General features: G+C 48.5%; 1 protein-coding gene across 12 annotated transcripts in view; it reads left to right on the top strand.

Moving 5' to 3' along the window:
• CACNA2D2 (calcium voltage-gated channel auxiliary subunit alpha2delta 2) overlaps positions 1-25446 on the top strand; it is a 237924-nt gene that overhangs the window by 86023 nt on the left and 126455 nt on the right. For all 12 annotated transcript variants that reach the window (XM_086845654.1, XM_086845661.1, XM_086845656.1 and 9 more), the window contains one exon: positions 24518-24634. In XM_086845654.1, the coding sequence (XP_086701780.1) occupies positions 24518-24634 (117 nt within the window). The remainder of the gene's footprint in view (positions 1-24517; positions 24635-25446) is intronic.

Below are 25446 nucleotides of genomic sequence, written 5' to 3'. Positions count from 1 at the left end.
CCAAGGTGTTACAACACAGAAAAACCAGCATTGTGCTGACACTGATGCTGCATGTGCGCTTCCCTGCTCTGTGAACACAAAAATGTGGCTCTAAGGTTTCGCCCTAAGAGGGTAGAAAGTGTCAGGGAAATATTGTGTGCCCTTTCCTTTTAAATAGGGCCTTTGTACTGGCCTTAAAGAGAGGGAAGAGGGATTCGTGCATTCCCTGACAGCTGCGGGGAAGCGGAAAGTTTTCATTCCATTCTCTAGATGAAGATCAGAGGTTGTGAGATGAGAGGAGAGAGGCTGGCAGTGGAACAACCCACAGGTTAATCACGGAGTTGGCATTTGGGAGATCCAGCTTCAGTTCCTACGGGGTATTTCTAAGTATTTAGCTGAAAGCAAACACATAAAGAAACTGAAGCGCACAAAAACATGAGAAATGATCAGCCCTGCAGCAGGCTCTGTTGTAGCTTTAAGCCATCTAAAGAAGTATCGTTATATCCTGTGAATTGTATTCCGCTTGGAAAACCTTTGCTGTGCCTCAGCAGTTGCCTTGCATGCATACAGAGCACATCGCTCTTATAATACAGATGATATCTTCTGGCCACTTTTAAATTAACAGAGCCTCAGGTGTAAACTCATTGTAGTTTTCATTCCTATTTCCTCTCCCCAAAGTACTTTCAGAATTGGAGATTTCAGCTGCATAGAGGGACTTTGGTGGGGGCAGCTGTGCCTCAGCTATGCTCTCAGGTGTCCCTTGCTACCCTTCACACCACGTTGCAGTCACCTAATGTGAGCAGGGCTCTCCTGGGCTGGCCTTGATTGACCGTCGGCCACGGGGCATGAGAGGACGTGGCTGGGCCAGTAATGCAGCAGGAGTGAGCAAAACCCATCTCCCCTGGATTGCACCCTCTGTATAGCTGCAGCAGCCTGCTCTGCCAGTCTGTTTGCTGCCTTAAATCTGGGGGCTTTCAGCAGAATTTTAGCTTTTCTAATAGGTAAAAAAAACCTTGAACCCATTCTCTGGCTCTCAAGATAAGTTGCATGGCATGGTTCATGAGTTCATGAACCTATTTTCCCCAGAGAAAATTAACCTCACCTGGGCTGTCTATGCCAAAATGCCCTGGGAAGCCTGGGCCACGACTGTCTGCTCTGGTGTGGATGGTGCTGGGGCAGTGCCGTGTTCCCCTTTAGTTACTGGTGTGGAAACAGCCAGCAAGCCTCCAGTAGTATGGCATTAGTAGGACAGGTGGGTGTCTGCACACCTCTGGGAGAAGATGCCCACCTCAGCTGGTGCTGTCCAAAGGTGTGTCCCCCTGCCTGCGGGGACACTGAGCTGTGAGGATGCCCAGTGTCATTCTTCTCCAGTAGCTGAGATGCTGGCTTGAAAAAATCAGGAAAAATACATCACAGAGGAGTTCCAGCAAGGTCTTGCCACCTTTGTCAAGTAGCAGCCAACCTACCTCACTCGGTGCCCAGTAAGGAAATAAACTTGCTAAATGAGTATATTTACTGCAAATGAATTTGTACCAAATCTTGTATGTGCAGCAAAATCCTCTTAGATGAGCATCTGATAAAGGATTAGAACTATTAAATGATTAAAAAATCCCCTCTGCCAAATGGTGAAATATACAGATTATACGGTGCTTTGTTGTTTTGTTTTTCCCCTTGGCTTTGCTATTCCCACCCTCCTTGCCCTGTTTGAGGGGAGGGAAGAGAGGGAGAAGGGTCTCTGTCACATTCCCCCTGAGGCATAAGGGGTGCCAGGGAGGCTGGCAGAGCTGGGGGAGCAGTGGTAAACTCCATCACCCTGCAGGAAATGGGGAAAGGTCCTCCAGACCTCTCCCAGCTGCATGCTGTGTCCTGCTTTTCTGGGAAGCAGATGGATTTCTCCTTAGTAAGGAGAGCTTTCCTCGTGGGAAAGACTGGGCACACTAGGAAGCTCCTGGGAATTTGGAAGCCAAAACTAGTGAAGCCAAGGAGCAAGACTAAACCCTCCAGGAGGGCTATTGCAGGCAGGATAACATTCCAGAGGAGTTCTCATGGGGACAGCCCTCTCCTTGGGCAAAACAGAGGAAGGATTGATTTCAGGCAGCACCTGAGCTGCTGTGTCTCTGGGGAGGACCATCAGTGCTTCCTTCCTTCAGCTCTAGCACATGTCACCTCGGTGAGCTTGTCTGCAGAAATGTCCTGGAACTCAGCAGCTCCCTAGAATTTGCATCACCTGAGTTGCAGCTGGTGGCATCTGGCCCCAGTTACGTTGGATGGCAGCAGACAGGGAAGTGTCAGACCTTCTCCCTGTCAGAACTTCATTTCACTGTGACACGTGCATGTCTCCTTTGGGTGTTCAGCCAAGCACTCAGGCCTTGCTAGGAGTTTCTTAGCCCACAATTCTAAGGCAATATCTGGGACAGCCCTGCCATCAGAGGAAAAGTGCCAAAACTCTTTTGCAGGAGGGGTCCAGCTAAAGCTCCTCCTGATGCTCATGTTCACACTCAGGTGTGCTTTGTCCTCACCCTGAACTAGAGGGTGTGAGAAGACTCCTGTGCTGTGGTTGTCTGCCTGGGTAATTCCTGATAGCTCTGGGAGAAGTGGTAGGGATGGGACACAGACCACTGCTACAGCCCAGGAAGGTTGAAATGAGGGTGAGACATAAGCAACTCTGCTGTGAAAGGAGCTCTGCTGCGGGCTTGAGCAGAGCCAGGATTTCCCTCAGGCTGCCTAGGGCTTGCTTCTTGCTGCAGAGTTGAACCCCACCAGCCATGGGCTGCTGCTGAAAGTACCTGTTTCCCTGGTGGGCTGGGCACAGGCACTGCTCTGCAGAGGATGTTTTGGGGTCAGGCTGGATGAGATAACCACTTCATTAATGTAACCCTGATTAGGCAGTCAGGGACCGCATCGGAGTCCAAGTTATTAGGAGCTGTCAGCAGCCGAGCGTTCAAGTGGAAGGATGGGAGAGGAGGAAGGAAGAGCCAAAGGGGCTATAGCAGTGGTGGTGTCAGCTCAGTATTTATGAGGGGAATAAGCCTCTGGTGTTTTATGGCCAGTAAGATGCTGTTTTCTCTGGGTCTGTTTGATTAGATAGGATTATCTCAAGGGCTCGAATGGCACATCATTGATTTCTGCTCACTTTCATGGGGACATTCAGCAGCCCTGATCTATCCCTCCTGGTTCCAGAGCACTAAGAGGGGACAGCCACTGCTGGGGGGCAGCCTGTGCCAGGAGAGACTGTTTGGAAGGGGACACCCCTTATTTAGCCTGACTCCAGCTCCCCTGCTCTCCTGCACTGTGCCCTCCATTTTGATTGCTTTGGGCATCACTCGCTGTCTCCCAAAATCAAGAGCTGGTACAATGATTCTGTCTCCTTGATGTTTCGGGGAGAGCTGGACAAGGGCAGGAAAGGAAAGAGACAGGAGAGGAATTTACCAGCTCTGAGGGGAACTCGGAAGGCCTCAGTTTCTAGCTGGTGTAGCACTGTGGGAATGAGTCATGGTCCAGAGGCATGATGAGGTAGGGACTCATCAGATTTAGGGTTACTGGGGAAGTGATGGGTTTTCCAGCTTTCTGTGCCCAAGCTCTTATTTAGCATTCATTATGTATCTGGAAACTGCAAATATCACATCCCAGGTACGAAACCCTCAGTAACCTGTCCTTGTGGGTGTCCAGATGCTTCAGGTAAGGGCAGTGTGGTGCTGGCAACAATGTCAGGTGGGTAAGCCTGACCAAAGTGAGTCAAAGTATTTAAAGACCGCAACAGAGAGCAGCCTCCCTCATTTCCATGTTGTAGCTGCTGGCAGAATCCTGAAATGAGATGGCAAATTGCTTTTGTAGTTCTTGTCCATATAAACTGGAGACTGAGGGGTTACAGAGCAGACTTTTTCAACAGGGTTAGAGTCTTCTGGCCATGAGCAGAGGGATCTTTGTGCTGCAGTGGCAGAGAGCAGGGCAGGAGAAAAGGGAGTGTAAGGACATGCTTTGCTTTATTCTAACCCATTAGACATGGGTGAAACCAGTGCATCTTCAGCAGCATTGGAATCGATTGCCATGAGGAGAATTGCAGAATATTTTGTGTTCTTTGGCACATGAGGTTGAAGGCAAGGACAGCATGGAGATGTGGGGCCTTAAAGGGACTGTTGTGAGTTTGGACAGTGATCTTGCTGGAAGGATACTGACTTATATTTTGGTTTCTGCTTACCTCTAGCAGTCACTGGTGGGTGGGTTACTTCTGCCTCTTCCCTGTGCATGGGGGACAGTGACTTGTGAGCAGAGGAGCCTCCTGAGCTGGTGGTTACCAGCATGAACAGAGGGGTTGTCTGCAGGAGAGGCTGGTGTGAGCTCCCAGGGCTGGCAACACCTCTGGGTGTCTCTAGTAAAGTTCAGTGACTCTGTTCCACTTGGCATCACAGAGCTGGATAACTTAAGCTTGGGGGCTTTAAAAGCACTGTCCTTGTTAGCTGGTCTCCTCTGAAAGCCAAGGGCCAAGGGAGAGCTGGGCAAGGGAGCAAAACACCACAGCATGACAGGAGGAGGGATGTGGGTGACAGAGGGCTCCTGGAGGGTGATCTGGGGGCCTGTGGGCAGAGCAGGTAGTTATTCTGATGCTGCAGTGCAAGTTTGGGCCAGAGTGGAGCATGGAGGAGAGAGTGGCAGGACCACTCAGACCCTGGGGTTTACTTCTTCACTTGGGAACTGCATTCCCTTTAACCTTCTGCTTTTCTTTTTTCTTTTTCTTTCTGTTTTTTTTTTCTTTTTCTATTTCTTTCTTTTTTTTTTTTTTTTTTTTTTTTTTTTTTTTTTTTTTTTGTAGTTCAGGGGAAGTGCTAGCACTCAGCTCCTGCTGGGAAAAAAGTGCTGGAACCCAGCGCCTGCCGGTCCCTGCTCGTGCTGTGCCCTGATTAGCAACTTGTGCTGGAGCACATCAGCACAGGGGGCTGGGCTGCTCAGGGAGCAGTGGAGAGAAGGAGGGGACCATGGAGCTCTCAGCCCTCTCTTTGAGGAGCTTTTCTGCCTGTTTTGCAGTGCTGGCAGGGCACCGGGGCTGCAGTATGTGCTGCTGGCTCTGCCATGTGTGCCAGCCTGCCACGTTTGGCTAGCTTGCCGTGGCCTGACCTACCTTTCCCAGCTTGTTCTGCTGCCTGAGTTTCTTCAGCCTCTCTTGCTATAATGGAGGCACGAGCATAGGCTTCCCCTTCCTGCTGTCTCTCTGCCCACACAGGCTGCGAAGCTGGTTTCTTCCCCCTGCTGATGCTCAGGATGCTGCCCAGGCTTTCTTCTGGTAGCGTTCAGTAGGTGGGACTTGAATTAGAGGGAAAAGAGGAGACAGATTGGGAGTTAAGCTGAGTCCTGCCAAGCTCATTTCAAGAAGGCCCTCGAGGTGCCATTGGCAGTGTCCAGCCTGTCTTATGCCTTCAGTGCTGGCTGAAGAATGTCCAAAACTTGCCACTGCAGTAATAAAACCTCATCTTGGGCTCCCCATCAACCAAAGCTGGTTTCCTCTTCCCTGAGGTCTGGAAACAGTAAGAACAACCGCCAGACTATTTCAGAGCTTGCAGGATAAGCCCATAGCTGCGATGGACACCAGAAAGCCTGCATCCCATCCCTTCAAAAAAAAGTTCTATCCCCAGGGAATTAAATAATCACCTGTACAATAAATTATTCCTGTCCACTGGGACTATTTGCTACCATTAGTACTAAAAATGGTCCTACGGCAACTACAGGCCACCTCCTCCTCACTCCCACTTCAGTAATGAAAACAGTCCCTTTTCTCTCCATCCTGAAGAGTTTTAATCAAATAAACCTGGCACACATGCTCCTGAAAGGAGGATGCTCTCTGTCAGCCAAAATCTGTGCCTGTTCCATTTTCTTCTGATTTAATTTTCCAGAGATTAAGATCCTGCTCATCTCCACTCTCAGAACTTGGCTCCCTCTGTTTTGTTTGTTGGTTTTACTCTAGTGGGTTTTTTCCTTTCTGTTGGTGGCTTTGTTTTGAAAATCCTGAAACCCCAAGGGCACTGATTCCCGGGGACCCAGCCGGCTGTGAAATCGATAGGGAGCTGAGCCTTCCCACACCTGGCAGCATCTCGCCTGCTCCTGCCTTTCATGCCTGGAATGTGGGTTGTTGTCTTCCTCCAAAGGGCTTTGGCGTTGCTGCTGAAGAGTGTTTCTGCTGGGAATGTGTTTTCCCATAGCAGGGGCTATCTCCTGGCTGCCAGCTCCTCTTGCTCTGTAGTAGGTTGTCTGTCTTTGCTGCCATCTTTGGTTCAGCACATCCATGTAGCCAGAATAGCAGTAAAAATATCACCCTCTTGTATTAAAGACCCCAGAGTCGGTCCCTCAGGGCTCAGCTGTCAGCCCTTTTGGATATCTTCAGGGAGGGAGGTCCCACAATCCCCCTGAACAACATTTGTGAGTACTTGGTCTCCCTCACAGTGTGAGTGGGGGGAAAGAAATAATAGTTTCCTTATGGTTTGGTGGACCCTCTTGTATTTCAGTTTGTTGCTTCTTTCCCTACCACTGGGCAGCGCTGAGAGGAGCCTGGCTCTGCCTTCTTTACACCTTCTCTTCAGGTATTTATAGACACTGATAAGATCCCCCTCAGTTTTCTCTTCTCCAGACTAAACAGTCCCAGCACTCTCAGCCTTTCTTTATATGTGAGATGCTTCAATCCTTTAACCATCTTAGTGGACACTAACCATCTTTCTGGACACTCTCCAGCAGTTCCATATCTCCCTTGCCCTGGGATCCCAGAACCGGCCCAGCACACCAGGGGTGGCCTCCCCAGTGCTGAGTGAAGGGGAAGGATCATCTCCCTTGACCTGCTGGCACTTTTAAGGCAGACCTGGGTACCATTGGCTGTCTTAGCTGCATGGGCACATTGCTGCCTCATGGTCAACGTGGTGCCCACCAAGGCCCCCAGCACCTTTCTCTGCAAAGGGAAAGGAGTAGGGGATGTACTCTTGAAAATCTGTGTTTAAGGCACTGACACAGGCTGCTCAGAGAAGCTGTGGCTGCCCCCTCCTTGGAAGTGTTTGAGGCCAAGCTGGACGGGGCTTGGAGCATTCCTGGTCTAGTGGGAGGTGTCCCCACCCATGGCAGGAGGGTGGAGAATGAGATGGTCTTTGAGGTCCCTTCTAAGCCAGGCCATTCTGTGGTTAATGGTGGGATAAAGCACATTCATAGTGCTCCCTTCTGAGTGTGCCAGCACTTGATTGCACCCAATTCCTCTTGCTTTGGCAGACTGGTGGGTTTTAGTTTCTACAAAGCATGGGGCTGTTGGTCATCAGCCTGGAGCTCCCTGCTTTCCCCAAGGTGTGTCTGGTGCGGGTTTTGAGGGAGAAATCCTGTGTTTGTGCTGATGGAGGGGAAGTGCCCCTAAAGCTGACCCACTCCCAACTGGCCTCTGAGCACTGTTGTTTGTGAGGAGACTGAAACACCCAAATATTTCCAGCGCTCTTTGCAGGCTGTGCAGATGTCTGGGGTCAGTGGTGACAAATTATGTAGATTCCTCCCCCTTCCCTCTCTCCTTTCTCATTTCCATTATCTGCCTTTTGTAGAGGCTGTAATTTATTGCATTTTGCAACCTTGTAATTTATGGCTTTTTTATAATTCTTTTCGAGCTTTCAGAAGTAACAGCTCCATGTACCCCAGTGCATTTCATTGTCACACTTGAGGCTTTCCCACCTCCCCCTGCACTTCCACTCTTTTCTTGTAACTTGCCTGTTTACTTGCTAAATTATTATTGTGCACTCAATAAAAATTGCATTTAAAAAGTGATAACTGAAATGACATTTAACATGGAAAGCACTTAAGCATAATTACACTATATGCATTGCATCATTTTGTGACAGTTAATGAAAAAAAAATCTGAACAGGGTTTTTTGTTGGGGGCTGTAGAGATTGAGTACTGGCATTTCATTGCTTCTAGAAACATGGTTTTTATTTTCACTGGAGGGCTCTGTCCTGGGATTTTTTTGCTTCTTCTTCCCTTTCTGCCACAGCTATCCTGTATCTGATGCAGTGGCGTAGGGTTAAGAAGTCACTCCTGACATTCCAAGGGGTTCAAGCTGGCATAACGTGCTCAGAGTTTGATATTCCCAGCAGGAAATTTTGAGAGGGTTAGCTTATTTGGATCAGTGACTTGAGCAGCCTTGCTGCAGAGCTGCTTGTGTTGGCACCAGGGCTGTGGTGAGGGGAGGAGGTGGCAGCCCCTCAGATGTCATGGTCCAGTTGTGGATTCTGGGGTAATGGTGTCATCACAGCTTTGGCTCCTGGTTGTGCCCTACAGGGATTTTTTTTTTTTTTTTTCTGAAGGAAGCTGCTGCTGGCTGTGGCTGAGAGCTAAACAGTTAATGTCCTTGCTTTATACTGTCCAATGACTTCTACAGAAAGGGGGAAAGTGTGCCAACCTCTCGTGACCCCGTGGCTCATATCCTCACTGATACGACTACTTGATTATTAGATTACCTGCAAATCACAGCTCCTTGACCATCTGCTGCGTGAAACTCCTCAGCTCAACCCCAGCATCTGTCCAGCCTGGCCATGCAGACTGTGCTGAATTCCTGAGTAGATCAGCCTGGATTTCCAGACATTGTTTCTTCTGCCGTGCTTTGTCCTGTCCTTTTCCTACCCATACACTGCGAAACTTTGACATACCAGATGCTTCAGGGGTGATCCTCATGCCTTGCTCTTCCCATCTCCAGAAAGTGAGATGAGCTTGGTCAGACAGTCACACAGGCTGCAAACCAGCTCTGTAAATCAGAGCTATGCCTGTCTCATCCAGGGAACTGCAACTGGAGATGCAGATCACAGGTCCTGCATAACCAGATTAGTCACCCCTGTAGGAGCTGTGCTCTTCTTCTGGGAGCCCTGAGCTGCTTGGAAAAGGGATGATGAGGGGTGGACCTCTTCCTGCACCTTAAGCAAGGTGAGGAGACAAGAACAGGGACCCTGAGTAGCAGGGCACAGGAAGAGCAGAAAAAGCATTTGAGATGTAGTGAACAGATGATGGGAGCCACAGCGCTTGACATTTCCAGGCTGCGTGTGAGAGATTTTTGGAGCAAGCTGAGATAGACAGTATATGTTTTCTGCAATTTGGAGGAGTAATCTTCAGGAAGCAGTGTGAATACTAGTCCACGAATTGGAAGGGTAGTGGGCTTGTGGGAAAGTGAGTTAGTAGGAGAAAATGGAAGCAAGCCTTTATTTAAGAAAGGAGAGGAAGGGAAAACACCACCATTGAGAACATTAGTGTCCATGAACTAACTCCCCAGCTTATCTAGAAACAGCATGTTGCCTTTCTGTGGTGGTGTTGTAACTTGCCCTTCAAGTTAATAAACTGTTAATCACTTTATGGGTCATTCCAATCAAAATGTTCACCAAAGCATTCTAAGGTTCAGATACAGGAGGTTAGTGAACTCAGGCATTTTTTCCTTTTTCTTCAAATGCACACATAACTAGAAACCATGCTGAGGCAGTAATAACCAATATAACTGGGAAAGGAATCTCCTGGAGAGATTACTCTGTGCTATTTTGAGGCATTTCTGGTTGCTTGTATCTTTTTTTATTATTATGGTTGTTCTGAGTTGACTTAAAATAAAATCTATTGATAAAATCCTCATCCGCTTGACAATCGGTCTCATCTGGGAACCATTTGGTGTTATCTTGGCTTAATTCATTAGTAAGAATAAAAAAAAAGGCATTAAAAGTGGACATCTCTATTGAGAGCACTTAATTCTTTGCAACAAGAGTCAATTATGCCCTATGGAGTAAGTGGTTCTGCATGGGGTTACTTGAGTAATTCCTAAGCCTGAGAGAGGACCTGGGAAGATAAAGTGGAAGGAGGGCAGAACCCCATGCTCGCTGGAGATGTGCAAAATGCCTGTTTTGCCTTGGACATGCCCACAGCCTGAGCAGGAGGCTGGGATGCAGGGGCTGGTGATGCCAGCTCTGATCTGCAGCCTGGCTCTGTCTCAGGGAGGGAGGGGATAAATCCTCCCAGGAGCTCAGCAAGTGGCTGGAACACGTTTGCTCTCCTGATGGGTTTATGGCCGAAACTCCGCTTCCCTCCCCAGTTCCTCTGGTACATCACTTCACTTCTGAGGTAATGGGGCTGAATGCTCCTGCAGCACATGGGTGATGCTCCTGCACTCTGCTCTCAGAGGAGAAAACACTGGGGTTTTCTTCTTTTGCTTGTGAGCCGCTGTTGTACTGGGACCCCTTTGAGATGGTGGCACATTCACTGCCTGCCCGTGCAGGTGCTCAGCGTCAGACCATTGCCGCCGAGTCTGGGGCCTCGCTCAGCTGTGGGTTTGGTACCGAGTACCAAATTCAGCTCATGGGATTGTTGAGTTTCTAATTTCAGCAGGAATTCATTCCAGCAGCCCTGTTGTCTGTGTTCTTAAGGAGATGGAGTGCAGGTTCCTTCTGGCAGTGTAAGCTGTGGCACCAGGTGTGCCAGAAACACAGCAACACTCACTCAGGGCATGAGGTTTTTCTGATGGTGGTGATAATTTTGATAAGTTGGATGATGAAACATATACAGTAGGAAAGGAAATGGCACTAAAAGGAGAAGCAAATTGTGAAGCCTGTTTCCTGCTACACTCTCTGTAGCTAAAATTTAATGATACTTTAAGATGTGTATTGATCATCCAAACACAAAGATATATGTGGTCTATATAATCATCTAAGTTTTATTTATGACACAAACCCAAGTGAGCATTATTATTAATATAATCGCAAACCCACTTTTCTATTATGTGATCAACTGAACTGCATTGCAAAGCAGCCTTGGGGGCTGCCCAGCCTGGACTGCAGCAACACACTTCAGGACTGTGGGAGTGAGCAGGGCTCCATCCATGAGACACTGGACTTGAAAAAATAAGCTGTAGAATAAACATAAATAAATGTCCAAATTCCTGACATTTGGAACAAGAGGCAAAATCCCATAGTCCTTGGGAATTATAGTTTTCAGTTTAGAACTCACTCCCAAGTTTTAGGTGGCATTAAAAAGCACCTGCTGCATCACCATCACATGTACCTGTGTTTAAATGTCTCATCTGAAAAAATTCCCCAACCAGGTTTCTTTTCAAGCAATTGAGGCTGCTTGTGGTTCAGCTTTTGCCACTGCTGTTTAGAGTAATGCTAATTAACATTCTGGGCAAAGGAGCACCGAGTGGGGAAGTGCTTATGATTTGTAAATGCCACTTTGCTCTTCTGGCGTTATCCCTCTGGGGAGAGGATTTCTTTCGTCTGATTCTTGTTTTCCCTCCTCCCTCCAACTGTCTTGGAGTAAAGCTGATGGTTGGGCACATATTTTGCCTTAAGCATATGCATGACTTTTCGCTACCTGTGCAATGGTGGGTGAATCTGCGTGGATGTGAGGGGACCTGTGTGCGTGGCAGAGCATGGACGTGCTGCTCTGAGGGTACAGGAGCTCGTGGCTGCTGCGTGTGAGCCTTTTGCAAAGAAAGAAGCATGTGACAGCCCTGTCCATGCTACAAGTTTCCTATTCCCTTGATGATAAGCTACGAGGAAATGGGGATGAAATCAGAAATTGGCAACATGCTGTCAGGAGGGATTAATTTCTGTCCCTGATTAACTTTATGCTGGAACAGCAGGAGACGAATACTTTACCTTACACGATGCAACTTTCTCTTACACCAAGATCTGAATCCACCCCCGGTCCTACGTTCCCCTTGTTGTGTTTTCTTAGATTTGGCAGGGCCATTGCTCTGGATATGTAATGACAGGCCAAATACACGTTTCCTGATGCTGATGGAAAATACTGAAAAAAATCTGTTAGTGCTTTGGGGGTCTGGCATGAGCTGCGCAAGAGTTTTGTTTCTGCTTGTAGAAGCTTTGATGTGCTGGTTGGTCCCTAGAGCTCTTAGTGGAATATTCATATTCTCCATTCCTGTGCTACCTTTCCTCTGAGGCTTCCACAACACTTTGCAAAAATTAACAATAAATTCTTTCCAAGTGGGAGGTCAGTGCAGAACACAGGAAGGTGATTTGCCAATGATCATGCAGGCAGGTCAGTACTCTCTGTGTGGCAAGGGGGGAATGCAGACCAAGTCCCTTCTCTCAGCCCTAAGTGCCAGACAATTACTCCAATTACTCCCTGTCTGTGCCTAAAGCTTAATTAAGAGCGTGGCTGTCATAGGGAGAGCAGGTGTGGAGCCTAAACAGTGCTTTGTGACAGAACAGATCTGTGTGAGGAGCTGGGCCTGTGCACACAGGTGGGTCTGGAGCTCAAGCCTGAGTGTGGGCTTGTGTGCAGAGGAAATGGGCTGGGGCAGCAGGGGCAAGAGCCATCAGACATTGGGGAAGAACTGAAGAAGGAGAGGACAAGGCAATGGGGTGCACAGATGTGTGTGATGGTGGTTGAGGGGACCTGCATATTTTTGACTCCCCTGGCCCAGCTCCAGCTTTCACACTGTGGGTGCTTCCCTGCACCCTGTTATTCCTGGGGGTTAATGAGGCCCTGGGGACCGAGGGTTTTCCCACCTGTGGGACAGCTCTCCTACGATCTTAGCAATGTACATGGGAATCCTGTACAGCAGGAATGATGCCAGGATTGCAGAGCATCCTCCTTGGCCCTATGGAGAACAGAAAGTCATAAACCCTACACACAATATTTTCAGAAGCTGGTACGTCTGGCTGGGCACCTGATTGGAGGTGTCCAGCTTTGAGTGATGCCTGGACATTTTGAGGATGGTTTGGAATAGCATCTTGGTGAATGCTCTGCCAAGGACACTGTCTAATTGTCACATTAATTGTAACTAGAACCAAAGACACTTGGGTATGAAAAGCATTAACTTGTAGGGAAAGAATAAATGAATATGAATTTTTTGGCCTACAAGTGTAAAAACTAAAGTAGGACAAATCTTCAGAATAATAACAGGGCACAGCAGCACAAGGCAGAAGTGCCTGTTCTTTGTTAATCTGAGGTCTTTCCACCAAGAACATGGTTTTTAATTGCAGCAAGAGATTTTCAACTTAGGCATCATAAAAAGTTTTCAAATAGGATGGTGAAGTACCAGAGCATTTTGTCTTGTGAAACACAGGCATCTCCATCACTGGATTTCTTTAAGAGCAGGTCAGAGGAACAGGTTAGGAATGAGAGAACTGTAGTAATTATGTTAGAAATGACACATCCACAATGCCACCTTTTGCTGAGGGTATGGGAGCAGGCTGAGGCTACCTGAGTTGATGAGATCTGTTCCAGCCCTATTCCCTGTGATGCTGCAGAGGTTTCTGAATTTTTCAGTGCAGTCTTTCCATTCAGATGTCAGACCCCTAGAGGTTGCCTTCAGAAGACAGATCCCCTGGAATCTTTGTGGGTACACATCAGTCCTGCCCCTGTGCCTCTCCAAGACTGTGCTGAGAAAAAGCCTGGGCTGAGTTAGCCAGCTGTAGGGTTTAATGCTGCTGCTAGTCTTGCTGATGATGCTCTTGAGGTGGGACTAAGCTGAAAATCACAGCTGAAACGACTTTGCAGAGGGTTACCTCTTTATTAAAATCCCCAGGTACATGGTGTATTCTTGTTACAGTTCCTGAACCCCACTGGCTCAGGGAGCAGAAGGCAGTAGCAAGAAAAAGGATGAGTTTGGAAATGTGTGGAAGAAAGCTGTCTGGAAATCTGTTCTCCATATCCCCTGGTGATAAGGCAAAGCTTTATGAGCCTATTCCACAACAGAGAGAACTTTATATTAAACATCCGCAATGACTTTCTAGCAGGCTTCCTTTTCAGTGACTAAAGGGGTCTCTGAGAGAGCTGGAGAGGGACTTTTGACAAGGGCATGGACCGAAAGGACAACGGGGAATGGCTTCACACTGCCAGAGGGCAGAGTTATATTAGATAAGAGAAAGAAATTCTTTATTGTGGGGTGGTGAGGCCCTGGCACAGGGTGCCAGAGAAGCTGCCCCCTCCCCTGGAAGTGCTCAGGGCCAGATTGGCCAGGGCTTGGAGCAACCTGGGGTAGTGGAAGTGCTCATGGCAGGGGGTTGGAACAAGATGTTCTTTAACCCTTCCAACCCAAAACCATGCTTGATTCTACAAAAACACTAAAGGACATCAGCCAGGGAAGCCTGGGCTCTCCACCACCGGTGGGTTAGAGCAGAGTTTGTAAACAGCTGTTAGGTGGGTCCTGAATGAGACAGGGATGGGTTGGACAAGTGGGTCTCTTCCAGCCTTGCTTCCAGTGCCTTTACAGAAATGCTTCCAGTGCTTGAGATTAGGGGAAAAAGCTTATAAATGTGAGTCTCTGAAGTGCAGAGAAAGCCCCAACACCTCTATCAGAAGGTAAATCAAGAGAATTGCAAAGTTGCTGTTTCTAAAAGTTCAATTTCTTTAAAATAGATCATTACTCCACAGAAAACTGTGGGGGTAACTGTTGACAGTGCTGACTTACGTGGCCTAGATTTCAATTGCTTTAGCTCTAATAAGAGATTTAGTTTAATTCCATGTCAGTGGAGTCATCCCAAATTTGCATCACTGCAGCTGAGAGCTGAATTTGGCCAGTGGTAGCCATTAATAAAAACAAAAGGCAGTGTGGGATAATTGTTACTCTTTTTCTTGTGTCAATAAAAGGAAGCCTGCAAAATATGTCTGGGAGCCTTAGTGTTAGAGGCTGCACAGCACAGTCTTTTTCCACAGCCCTTCCTACAAAAGCAACAGCATTTCTGGCAAGGAAGATAAAGCTGTTTTGGGAAAGAGGTCTGGTTATTTATTTAAAGTCAAGTCTTTGAGGATCTGGGAGCCTTGCATCACTCAATGCAGAGCAGAGAGCTGTTTGTGCTTTGGGTACCTGGCAGGGGATGGGGAGCAGCCTTTGCCCACCTGCAGCAGCCCTGCCCCAGGCAATGCAAGAGAGCCTGGTGAAGTGCTTCTCATTTCCCTCAGGGCAGTGGTGGCCCTTCTCTCATCCTCCTCACTGCCAGGGAAATGGACTCTGGTGAGAGCCTATTTTTGGGTCTCTATGAGCTTCTGTAATTCCAGTGTCCTAACCATTTAGCCTTGGGAGAAAAACAGCAGAAACAAAGAAAACAGAGTTTAAAACTGTCCAGCAGCTGTGCAAAAGGCAAAACTGCAACCACATGGGGTCCAGGAGGGATCTGAGGAGCAGAGATGTTTCTTGCTTTATCTTTCCCTAATGATTTTCATTCTCTTGGAGATGCTGGGGAAAACCCAACGTGATCCATTATGTGGAGACCCCAATTCCAACAGAAATCACAGAATGGGTTGGGTTGGAAGGGCCCTTAAATACCATCTCATACCAACCCCCTGCCATGGGCAGGGACCCCTTCTGCTAGACCAGGTTGCTCAGGACTCCATCCAGCCTGGCCTTGAGCACTCCAGAGATGGGGCAGCCTGTGCCAGGGCCTCACCACATTCTGTGTAAAGAGTTTCTTCATGATATCTACCCTGAAATCTAACAAAATAGCACATCTTTATCTGGGACAGCAGCCCTCCAAGGATGTACCCAGGGTATTTGAGGTGCAATTTTAGTGCCATTGACCTGAAGTTGGTGTGTTTTGTGTAGACGTAACTTAATCAAACTGGTTAATTCTTCAACAAATCCTGAAAGAAAGTAGTTGAGGCTTTTAAAAATACCCTTTTCCTTACTAAAGCTTTTCTTATGTCCCACATAAGAGCAGCCAGACTCCAGGATCAGGTTGGGTTTTTTTTGTTTCTGTTTTACTGTACAAGCTTGTATTTTTAGAGATCATGTGATGTCTGACTGCATTTGGGCATTTTTCTGAGAAGCCGTAGCTGTTCTCTCTCTCGTACATTAGCACAGCAGGCTCTGGGGGGCTTGTGCCCTGACCTGGCAGCAAGGCCCACACCATCCAAGTGGCTGTAAATGTGCAGAGGAGGGCCTGGGCAGAGTTCCCATCCTGGCTGAGACCTTCTGTCTTCAACTATGCAGGAATTTATTTTTGCAGTGCTTTATCTGAAAGGAGAAGACCAAGTTTGAAGTTGTGTGATGTTGAATTTCCTTGCAGAAGATTCTCACTCTCTGTAAACACCCTGGTGGGTCTGTTGCTCTGAGAGCTCCCCATACAAGGGTTTGGGATGAAGGCTGAAAGCTGCTTTCCAGGCCAGGAGAGGTTTTCTATAATCCAGGCTAACCGTGCATAGCCCTTTATCCCTGACTAGTTGCTAAATTATGTATAGCAAGCCCAGGTCTGCTTTGGGGCTGGCAGGGCTGAAGTCTCAGCTGTAGAGGCTGGTGATCTCATGCTGAGGAAGCAGAAGTCCAGCCAGCTGCCACAGAGGATGGGAGGTGTGGGTGCTGGGACAGGATGGGGAGCACTGGAGGGTCCACCCCTCCATCCCTGGTGGTGTAAGCTGCTTTTCCCTCTTCTCCCTTGTTCTCTGTGGTACTGCTGCATTTTAGCAGGCTTTTTAGTGAACTAGAGAGACCTCAGTTCTATGGTTTGTTTGCTTCAATTATAGCTGACCATCCCTGAGGAGCAACTAAACTTCACATTTCCCTGTCCTGCTTCTGCGGGAGAGCTGTGAAGAGCTGCTCAGAGGGTGCTTGCTTTTTATGAGGTAGGTGGAAGGATGGAGCACAGCAGGGAAATGGCACCGAGGAGAGGGGGAGCTGGGGTTGGTAAATGTCAAGCTGTTTGCCTCCTGCGCGCGCTGGAGCACGTCCGCAGGCTGCTGGAGCAGCGGCTGCGCCGAGGACAAGCCAGGGCTGGTGACGAGGGCCAGCTCGGGCTGAGCCACTGCCCACACTGCTCCCAGCAGGGCACCTGGGCTCAGGGCTGTGCTCACAGAGCTGTGCCCTCAGGGCTGGTGGCATCCATGGCACCAGCTCTGGGAGTTGGTGTGGGGTAGGTTTGCAAAGCCCTCTCTGAGCTGTGGCACCAGTGCTCACCTGCTTCCCTTTGCCTGTTCCTCTCATGACTCTTCAACAGGGAAAAGCAGGACCTAGCACCTTCCTGGCTGGTAACTGAAGGCCTCTCCTGTGCCAGTGCCCATCCCCTGGCCCCTGCAGTGCTGTGTGACCCGCTCTGCACAAGGAGGTGCAGCACAGCCTGTCCTGCTGGGCTGTCAGCGAGGCCACCATCACTCCTGTCACTGACCGCTTGATTGTCCCTGACGCTGCGCCGAGCCTGACATCCTCCTAATGTAATACAGACACCACGATGATTACCATCATTGCAAGGACTATAAGCAGCAGACAATGAAATTTAACAACAGTAGGTGCAGCAGTGATGAGGGGTGAGATGGAAATCGTGCTGTCTCTGTTCTCTGCCTATGGCCCTCAGCAGTCTCCATCTTCCAGCAGGACCTCTGGGGCCTGGCACTCCTCCTCCCTGTTACCCAGCCACAGGGTTTGTGCTTGGCCTTGTTGCATTAAAGCAGATGGGACTCAGTTCTTTTCATGTAGAAAAGCTCACTCTTTATTCACATAACTTATTTTACACAGTTTAGTAGTTTTCTTGCTATTCAGTTCATTGGTATTGTCTGTCTATCAAATCTCCTGATTTTTGGATTGTTTACATATCTTCCTCACTGACTCTCATGGGACAGATCTATTGTTTATGTAGGTGCAAACTTATTTTTCTTACCAGAATAGGTTGTGTTAAGTGACTTTTCATTCCTTTGACTCTTCTTCTGGGAACTTACAAGCTAGCTGGTAATTCATCAGATCGAGGCCTGATTTTATAAGGCCTTTCTTTTATAATATCTCTACCTATATGTAATATGGCCTCAACCGTCTCATGGTGCTCTTGTTGGTCATTTATATTACTGGACAATTCCCCTCAAGGCTCCTGCTTCATGGGGGGCCATAGGGCTCAGTGTACTCAGGCAGAAGCAAGTCTGCCCAAGGGTTCTCTTCTTTCCTCTTCACTCATACTCTGAGCTGTGGGGAAATGGTAGGACCCTGCAGTAGGTGTGATCACACTCAAAATGGGCCAGACTGATGCTTGTCCAAGGGACACTAACAGATCCTGAAGCTCCAGGAGACGCTCCAGACCAGCATCTGAGCAAGCAGTGCCTCTCAGGGCAGGTATCCTGCTGCAGTATTGGCTGTACCGATGAATTCCCTTTGCAGGCACCGTATCTGGGTCACTGTACAACACTGATCCCCAGGTCTGGCTGCAGGAGCTTGAAGTATAACCCTGAACAGAGACTTCCCTGCCTCCCATAATAATGCTGGCTGGGAAAAACCCTTTTGTTTTCCTGCTTGCTGGCCTTTGTGGGGCATAACATGGCACAGCCCCATTTCTGGGGCATGAGGGTTAAGTTATCTTAGGTATGGGTGGCTATTGTGCCTGCAAAGATGTGATTTGGTCTGTGGCCTCCCTCACATGGAGCACCCCAACTTTGAGTGGAATGCTCTGGTAGCAGGAAGGCAACTGCTCTGTTGCTGCACGTAGTACTTTGCTCTTTTGCAAACATGCCAGCTTTGCACTGTGATTAAACGCTGCTGTTTGGACTGCAGCTGTCCAAACCTGGTGTATTGGATTCATACAGCAGTGGAGAAAAAAATTAATTTCTGGAAAGCGACTATTACCCAGATCAGATCCCTTTCTAGCAGGAGCTGGAGCGCCACAGCCTCTCCCTGCTAGGCCCTGAGCAAACCCCAGGTGGGGTTTGAGCTGTGGGCACAGCTCTATCCTGACCCAGTGGGGCTGAGAGCTTCTGGGGTTACCAGCCGCTCCGTTGGGGTTCAGCTTTTTGGTTGCTGTTCTTGAGAAAAGGCGATGGGGGAGTCTTGGTGTGGAGGTGATGCTGTGCAAGGCCAGTGCAGTGCTGCCCCTCTGATTTTGGGGAAGGGCTGCTTCTTGGCAGATGTGACGTGGAGCTGGGGATAGAGGGAATGAGAAGGGAGGGGTCTGCTTTGGGCTGCAAGTGTACCCCATCATCCCTGTCCTTCCATCAGAGTCCTCCCTTGTGTCCTGGATGAGTTGGTAGGGGTGATGCTTAAAGTTTTAGCTTTCATATTTTTCAGATTCTGTGCTGCTTAGATGTGTAGTTTTGAGCTTCATATTAAGTGTCAGTGGGCTCTCTTCACAGAGTAGGTAAACAAAACAATTGCTTTTCTAGCTTGATACCAAGGACAATCATTACAAGTTCCAGGCCCAAAAGCATAAACAAGGGTGGACTGAAGAGAGAAAACAAGAAGGATGGGACTTCATAACCTAAAGCTGTAATTGGACAATTAACCCCAATATGCAGATGAACCAAAACTTATAAAAATGTGAGACCTCATGATCAGTCATCCATTTTGTGACCATTTTTGGTACATCTTGGATGTAGCCCTGGCCAGGCTCTTGTAGTGCCCAAGGTGTATCCTTTAAGGCCTTTCAGTAAATACCTACTTTATTCTTAATTCTGTCTAGCCTCTGTTCTAGGTCAGCCTTCTCAAGGCATCAGGGGAGTCCCATGCCTGTAGGAGACAAGGAAGGCTGAGGAAACAATTTTTACTTTCTAGTGGTGCTTTACAGGGCACTCTCCTGAGATTTGTTCTTTTCCTTCACATTTCATCATTGGATACCTTGACCCATGGGAAGGTGTTGGTCCCTCTCATGGCAGCTCATCAGATGGTGATTTCTGCACTTACGGGAGTATTTCTGCACCCATTCCTTTCCCAGGCTGCCAAATTTCGTGGTGCTGGGTGTGCTCACAGGGAACTGGGGAGAGCAAAATGCTTTCTCTGAACTCTGACAGCTCCCTGAATATACAGGCACAGAGGGAATTAAAGGCAGAGATGAGCATCATTTACTGTGCATTAGGAGCAAGGCAAACAAGTGAATTTAGAGAATGGGTGTTTCAAGGCAGTATCAGATGTGCCTCCTTGGCTGTACAGGTGCTGCTGGGAACATGTGCTGACATGGTTGTGTTACCGGCTTTGCTCTTAAGTGAGGCCACTTAGCACTTCTGGGCTGGTTTAAATCATTTTTGTGGCTGTTTGTAATTGCACTGTGTTTAGGAATATTTAGGATTAAATTTTTCATGTTGCAGGCTGTCTTGAACAGTTGGGTTTTTCTTCCCCTCACCTGCCACTGTTTTGTTTTTTTCCTTTGCTTTATTTTTTTTGTTTCAGCTCAGTACTTTCTATTGTTTGGCTGCTGTTAATATTCCCTCCCACTCCACCCTGCTCTTGCCACTTATTAGTTCACTCTCAGCATCCACTGCTGGACTCCTTTCCACTGCCAGGATTGGATCTTCTGCTACTGCATCCAGCTTTAGCCTCTCCCAGGCTTTTGAGATCGCAGTTCAAAATGTGGTCTCAATCCCCATTCTCTGGGTACAACAGCCTCCTCCTCTGCGCTGCCTGAGGGCTGTTCCCTCTGTAGGTAATTCAGGGGCTCTGCAAAGCCCTTCTCCTGCCCAGTGAGCAGGACTAATACAGGGTTGTTACTTCTTGTTTCAACATGGCTGGAGCAGTGCAGCATTTGGCTTTGCTCGTGTGCCTGCATTGCCACCCACCTGCCCTGCCTGGCAGGGAGGCTGTGAGGGGATGGGGCCTGTTGCTCAAGGGATTGCCAAGTAAAACCAGGTTTGCCAAGAGCACAAAACCTGCACCTCTTCTCCCCAAGGGTGTTGGCACAGCTGTGGGTGTGAGGCTATGAACACGGAGTCGGAAGCAGCAGTTCCCTGCCTCTGAAGTCACTGGCATTACTAATTTCAAAAACAGGTCCCAGAGCTGGATCACAGGAGAATTTCAATGAGAATGGCTTTCTGATCTGGACAAAGCTAAAGGTTTTTGCCATCACTGAGGAATGTTCAGGATATCTTTGGCCAGAAAATCCTCCCTTTGACTGAGCTCAAGGAAAAACTCAATATGGGAAATGTCACCTTAGATAAGTAAAACCTGGCCACGTTCTGAACAACCCAAAGCAAAATGCTACAGTGGAGACTGTGAAGTTCTCTGAATTGCCTGGAGCCCCCGCCATTCATTCCCCTGCCTGTCTGGGACGTTCTCATGCACGTATGGTCACTGTTAATTTGTCTTGGATTGTTCTAATTAACGCCGGTGAACTGTTCAGCCACAAAGACTGCAGAGCTCTGCTGCTGCAGAGAGGGCTGGAGCAACAGCTCCTGGGTTCTTTTTCTGTTCTTTCCTCCCTTGTGGACAGGCACTGTTTCTGCCCATAACCAATAGGAGACAATTTTCTGTTTCATAATAGGAAAATACTAATGTCAGGACTCCCTCTGTACCCAAAGCTTTCTCCTTGAAGATTGCTCCTCTTTGCTTTCCTAATTGCTGCTGCTCAGCTGGAGGTATCCTGCATCTTCCAAGCACATGACTGTTGTGCTGTTACTTACCAAGGGGAGAAAAAAAGAGTGTGAGAGAATATTGCTTTGTGTCTGGCTTTCCTTGCTTTAACCCTTTCTGTGCCAATGTGGGGTGTTCTTATCTAGTGCAGGACGTTGTGCTGTTGGCAATACAAGCTTTTTGGTCTGAAGCTCGGGGTGTGATGGAGCTCTGATGTGAAGAACATCTAGAAATCGTATCCTGAGCTGCATCAAAAGCAGGTTGAGGGTGGCGAGTGATTCTCGCCCTCTACTCTGCTCTGGTGGGACCTCACCTGGAATATTGCATCCAGCTCTGGGGCCCTCAACATAAGAAGCAGGTGAAGGAGGTCCAGAGGAGGACAGTGCAGATCACTGGAAGGCTGGAGCACCTCTGCTATGAAGACAGGCTGAGAGAGCTGGGTGTGTTCAGCCTGGAGAACAGAAAGCTCTGGGGAGACCTTAGAGCCCCTTCCACTGCCTAAAGGGGCTCCAAGAAAGCTGGAGAAGGACTTTGGGCAAGGCCGTGGTGTGACAAGAGGGAATGACTTCACACTGAAAGAGGGGAGGTTGAGATTGGATATTAGGAAGAAATTAATTACTGTGAGGGTGGTGAGGCCCTGGCACAGCTTGCCCAGAGAAGCTGTAGCTGCTCCATCCTGGAAACTTTCAAGGACAGGTTGGACAAGGCTTGGAGAAACCTGGGATAGTGGAAGGGGTCTCTGCCCATGGCAGGGGCGTGGAATGAGATGGTATTTAAGGTCCTTTCCAACCCAAACCATTATATGAAATAATTTCTTCTGGAGTCTGGGGATGCCTCTTAAATCTCTTCTCTTACACTTCGGAGTCCCTGTGATCAGAGTGTGATCACTTGTAATAACAAAGGAGTTGCCAAATTAATGTGAAGTATGGGTGGTTTGGGTTGGAAGGGACAGGCGTGGGGCATACAAGAGCAGAGCCTTGGGGAGGGCACTGGAGCCACACTCCGTGCGTCTCTTAGGGACTGAGGAGTCAGATGAGGATCACAGATCACAGTCTGGCTCTTTGCTCTTGGCTCATTGGCCATGTTCTTGCAAGTCAGTAACCACAAAAATTCACAGAAATTCTGTTTTCTCCAGAAACCTCAGAAACTATCAGATCTGAGCATTTTGTGTGCTGCTCCACTGACAGAGGTGGGATGGGTTAGTGTCCTGGCAGCCAGGGCAGGCAACATGAATCCCTTGGGGCTTTTTTTGGGGAAAAAAGCAGTTGCTGAAGTAGAGCTAGAATGGAGTAATGGTATATATTGGACATAAGGCTGCTGGAAGAGACTGCTGTTAGGAATTTCCTAGTGCCATGGAAGAAAGGAGGAGCTTGGGCAGGCAGGCCCCAGCGAGAGCTGCCGAAAGCAAAGTGGAAGCCTGGAGATGAACCCAGGAGGTCTGGAGCTGTGCACAGCTGAAGGAGCAGATTTGTGCTTAGTCTCTCAGTGTACTCCTGTGGCTTCAGCCTCAGAAACTGCTTAATTTAACCATGAAAGGGAAAGAGAGGCTGGAGCTGGGGGATGTCTCTGCTCTGACTCTTGAATTTATTGTCAGCTACCTTCAGCAAATGGAGTTGTTGGCTCCTCCAACTCATTATAAGGTGTGGAGAAAGAAGAGAGGGCAGTAAGTAGTTTCCCAGCTAGAGGGAAACTACTAGGGTCTCATTATGTCCCTGAGCTTTGTGATGTGTCACTGTCCAGATCCTGGGCACCTCCCTGCCTTTTTACCTTTACTTTTGCTGGCTCCACCAAGAGAAAGAGCTGTGATGTTATGAGCCTGGTGGGTGTCTCTGGCTGAGCCTCTCCTTAGTCCTGGGTGGAATGGAGGAGGTTCTGGGTATGTGTTTGTCACATGGAAGTTGGTTGTTTAATGTTTGTGTTTGGCTGCTGCTCTGAGACCCAGGGCAGATGTGTCACAAGAAATTGCTTCTGCAACCCCTGGTCCTCATGGCCAGGTGTGCAACAAACCACCACTTACAGGCAGAGTCTTTCACTTGTAATGAAGCTCCAGCAAAGAGAGGGTTTTGTCCCGTGGGAAGCATGATTCAGCTCCTAAGGATCATGCAAGCTTGGGTAGGTGCCAGACATGCTTAGCATGGAACTTGCAGTTAAGCGTGGAGTCTGCTACCTCCTTGGGGAGGTCCAGCTCTCCTTGGAGAGTTCTCTGTTCCCATATGTCTCCATGTCTGGAGCTGACGATATTTGCAAGTAGCCTGAGGATAAAGAGAGAAGCAGAATCCTGTTTGCTTTGTGGTTTTCTTCATGTAGCTTACTTAAGAAAAGATAAGGCATGAGGAATGTTTTTTTTCTAATCTCAGATGATGGCAATAAACTCTTCCCTTTGACCCTGTGTTGGCTGCATCTGGGTCTGCAGACAGGTGGAGTTAACAAGTCACAAAATCATCTGAGGAGCTGACTGAGGAGTTTGTGGTTGTGAAGTCTTCTGGTGGGACTGATCCCTTCTTCTTGAGGCAGTGCTGATGCCAACAGTACTTCCCTTGGGTCTGGGGTTGTTCCCTGCAGTTATATGATGTGCCTGCAGGCCATTGCTGCTGCTTTGGGTGCATTCAAATACAGATAATTGATTGCCCTTCAGAATAATTCTGTATCGATTTGTGCCTCTACCCACCACAGCCTGGCCAAGTTCTGGATTGGTTGTAGAAATTCTGATTTCTTGAGGGTGCCAAATTACTATGCCTTGGTTGGAGATGTGGGTTTTATCCTGCTTCATTTGATCCCCTTGTTCCCGTTCCTGGTACCCAGGGCTGCCCTGCTGCCCCAGTGCTGCCAGGCCCTGCACACAGCAAACCCTGCAGGCAGTGCTGGGGGCGGGCAGGGAGTTGGGCTTGCACTTGCCAGGTTCAGCAGGTGGCTTTGGGGAGGTGGTCAGTGGGCTTTGGGGATGCCTTTGGGTGAGGGAGGGCACAGCAGCAAGCGTGGTGGCTCTGCCTGTGCCATAGGAGTGGCTCAGCAGAGGCAGGGATGGGCAGCTCAGCTTTTGAGTGAGAGGGTGGGATGCTCATTGCCTGCAAGCATGAAAGCAGGCAGCTATAGAGCCAGCAGTGTGGGCAGCAGGTGGCTGAATTTCTGTCTTTTCTGATTGCAAAGCCTTTTTTCTCTTGCTCCCCTCATTTCCAAAGCTTATATTGTTACCTAATCCACATTGCTAGATCCTCTGTTAGAGGATCAGCTTTTCTGTAGGAAGACTGCTGTACTCCTCACTAATATTGACTGTCTTTTGCTTCCCCTCTTAGATCTACGACGACAATAAAAACCTGTTTGAAGTCAAGGAGAATGTGCCCAGGAAATTGGTGGAGAAGGTTGCAGGGGACATTGAGAGTCTCTTGGCCAAGAAAGTCCGTGCTTTAAAGGTAAGGAGATGGGCCTGTGTGCTGATCCTTTGATGGAGATGTTCAGTTTAAACAAGAAGGTTGATGCTGGCATAGCAGTATGATCTCAGCTTCAGAGTGATTTCTATGATTGTATGGCCTTTTCTGGCAACTGCATCCTGCAGTTGGACAGATTCATATGGAGCATGTGAGGCAAGGATGTGTCATGTGGGGATGTACTCTAGGTATCTTCTTGATTTTTATCTCCTCCCACCGTCATGCAAACACCTGAAGGTGCTGCCATAAGAATACAAGTGACAGCAAAAGCCTGGCAGCAATTTGATCCAGTCATTTAACTGGAGGTGCACTGGAAGCAGAGGTACTGCAGTGTTCCTGCTGTCACTCATGGAAGTGTTTTGGAGCCCTTCCTGTTTAGGAGATGATGCACTTGGAGGGTTTGTGCCAGTGCCTGGGAGCTGAGCCCTGCGACTGACTGCCTGTGTGGGCTGCCCTCATGGGTATCTGCATACATTTCTCATCTATTGTCCTGTTCTGTAACACTCCTTTTAAAAGGAACTCATTTTATCTGTAGTGGAGGAAGGTGACCTGATCCATGGTGCCTGCTCAGCAAAACCCAGTGGTGGCTGTAACGAGGTGGCAGCAGGGCTGTGCTCTGCTACTTGGTCTGAGACAAGTAATTGCCTTCCTGGAGAGGTGGACAACCTTCTCCACTGCAGAGGGGTATGGATGCTTCCCCTCCAGGAGTGAGGTGTCCTCTCTAAAGCACAATTTTAGCAGTGGCATGCCATTGTTCAGTGGGCATCTGGCAGTGTGGTCAGCTGGATGCAGATTTT

Source organism: Cyanistes caeruleus, chromosome 11 (assembly GCF_971803275.1).
Source record: "Cyanistes caeruleus chromosome 11, bCyaCae1.hap1.1, whole genome shotgun sequence".
Classification (NCBI taxonomy): domain Eukaryota; kingdom Metazoa; phylum Chordata; class Aves; order Passeriformes; family Paridae; genus Cyanistes; species Cyanistes caeruleus.
The sequence above is the reverse complement of the archived record's forward strand: the minus strand, read 5'-3'. Positions and strand labels throughout refer to the sequence as shown.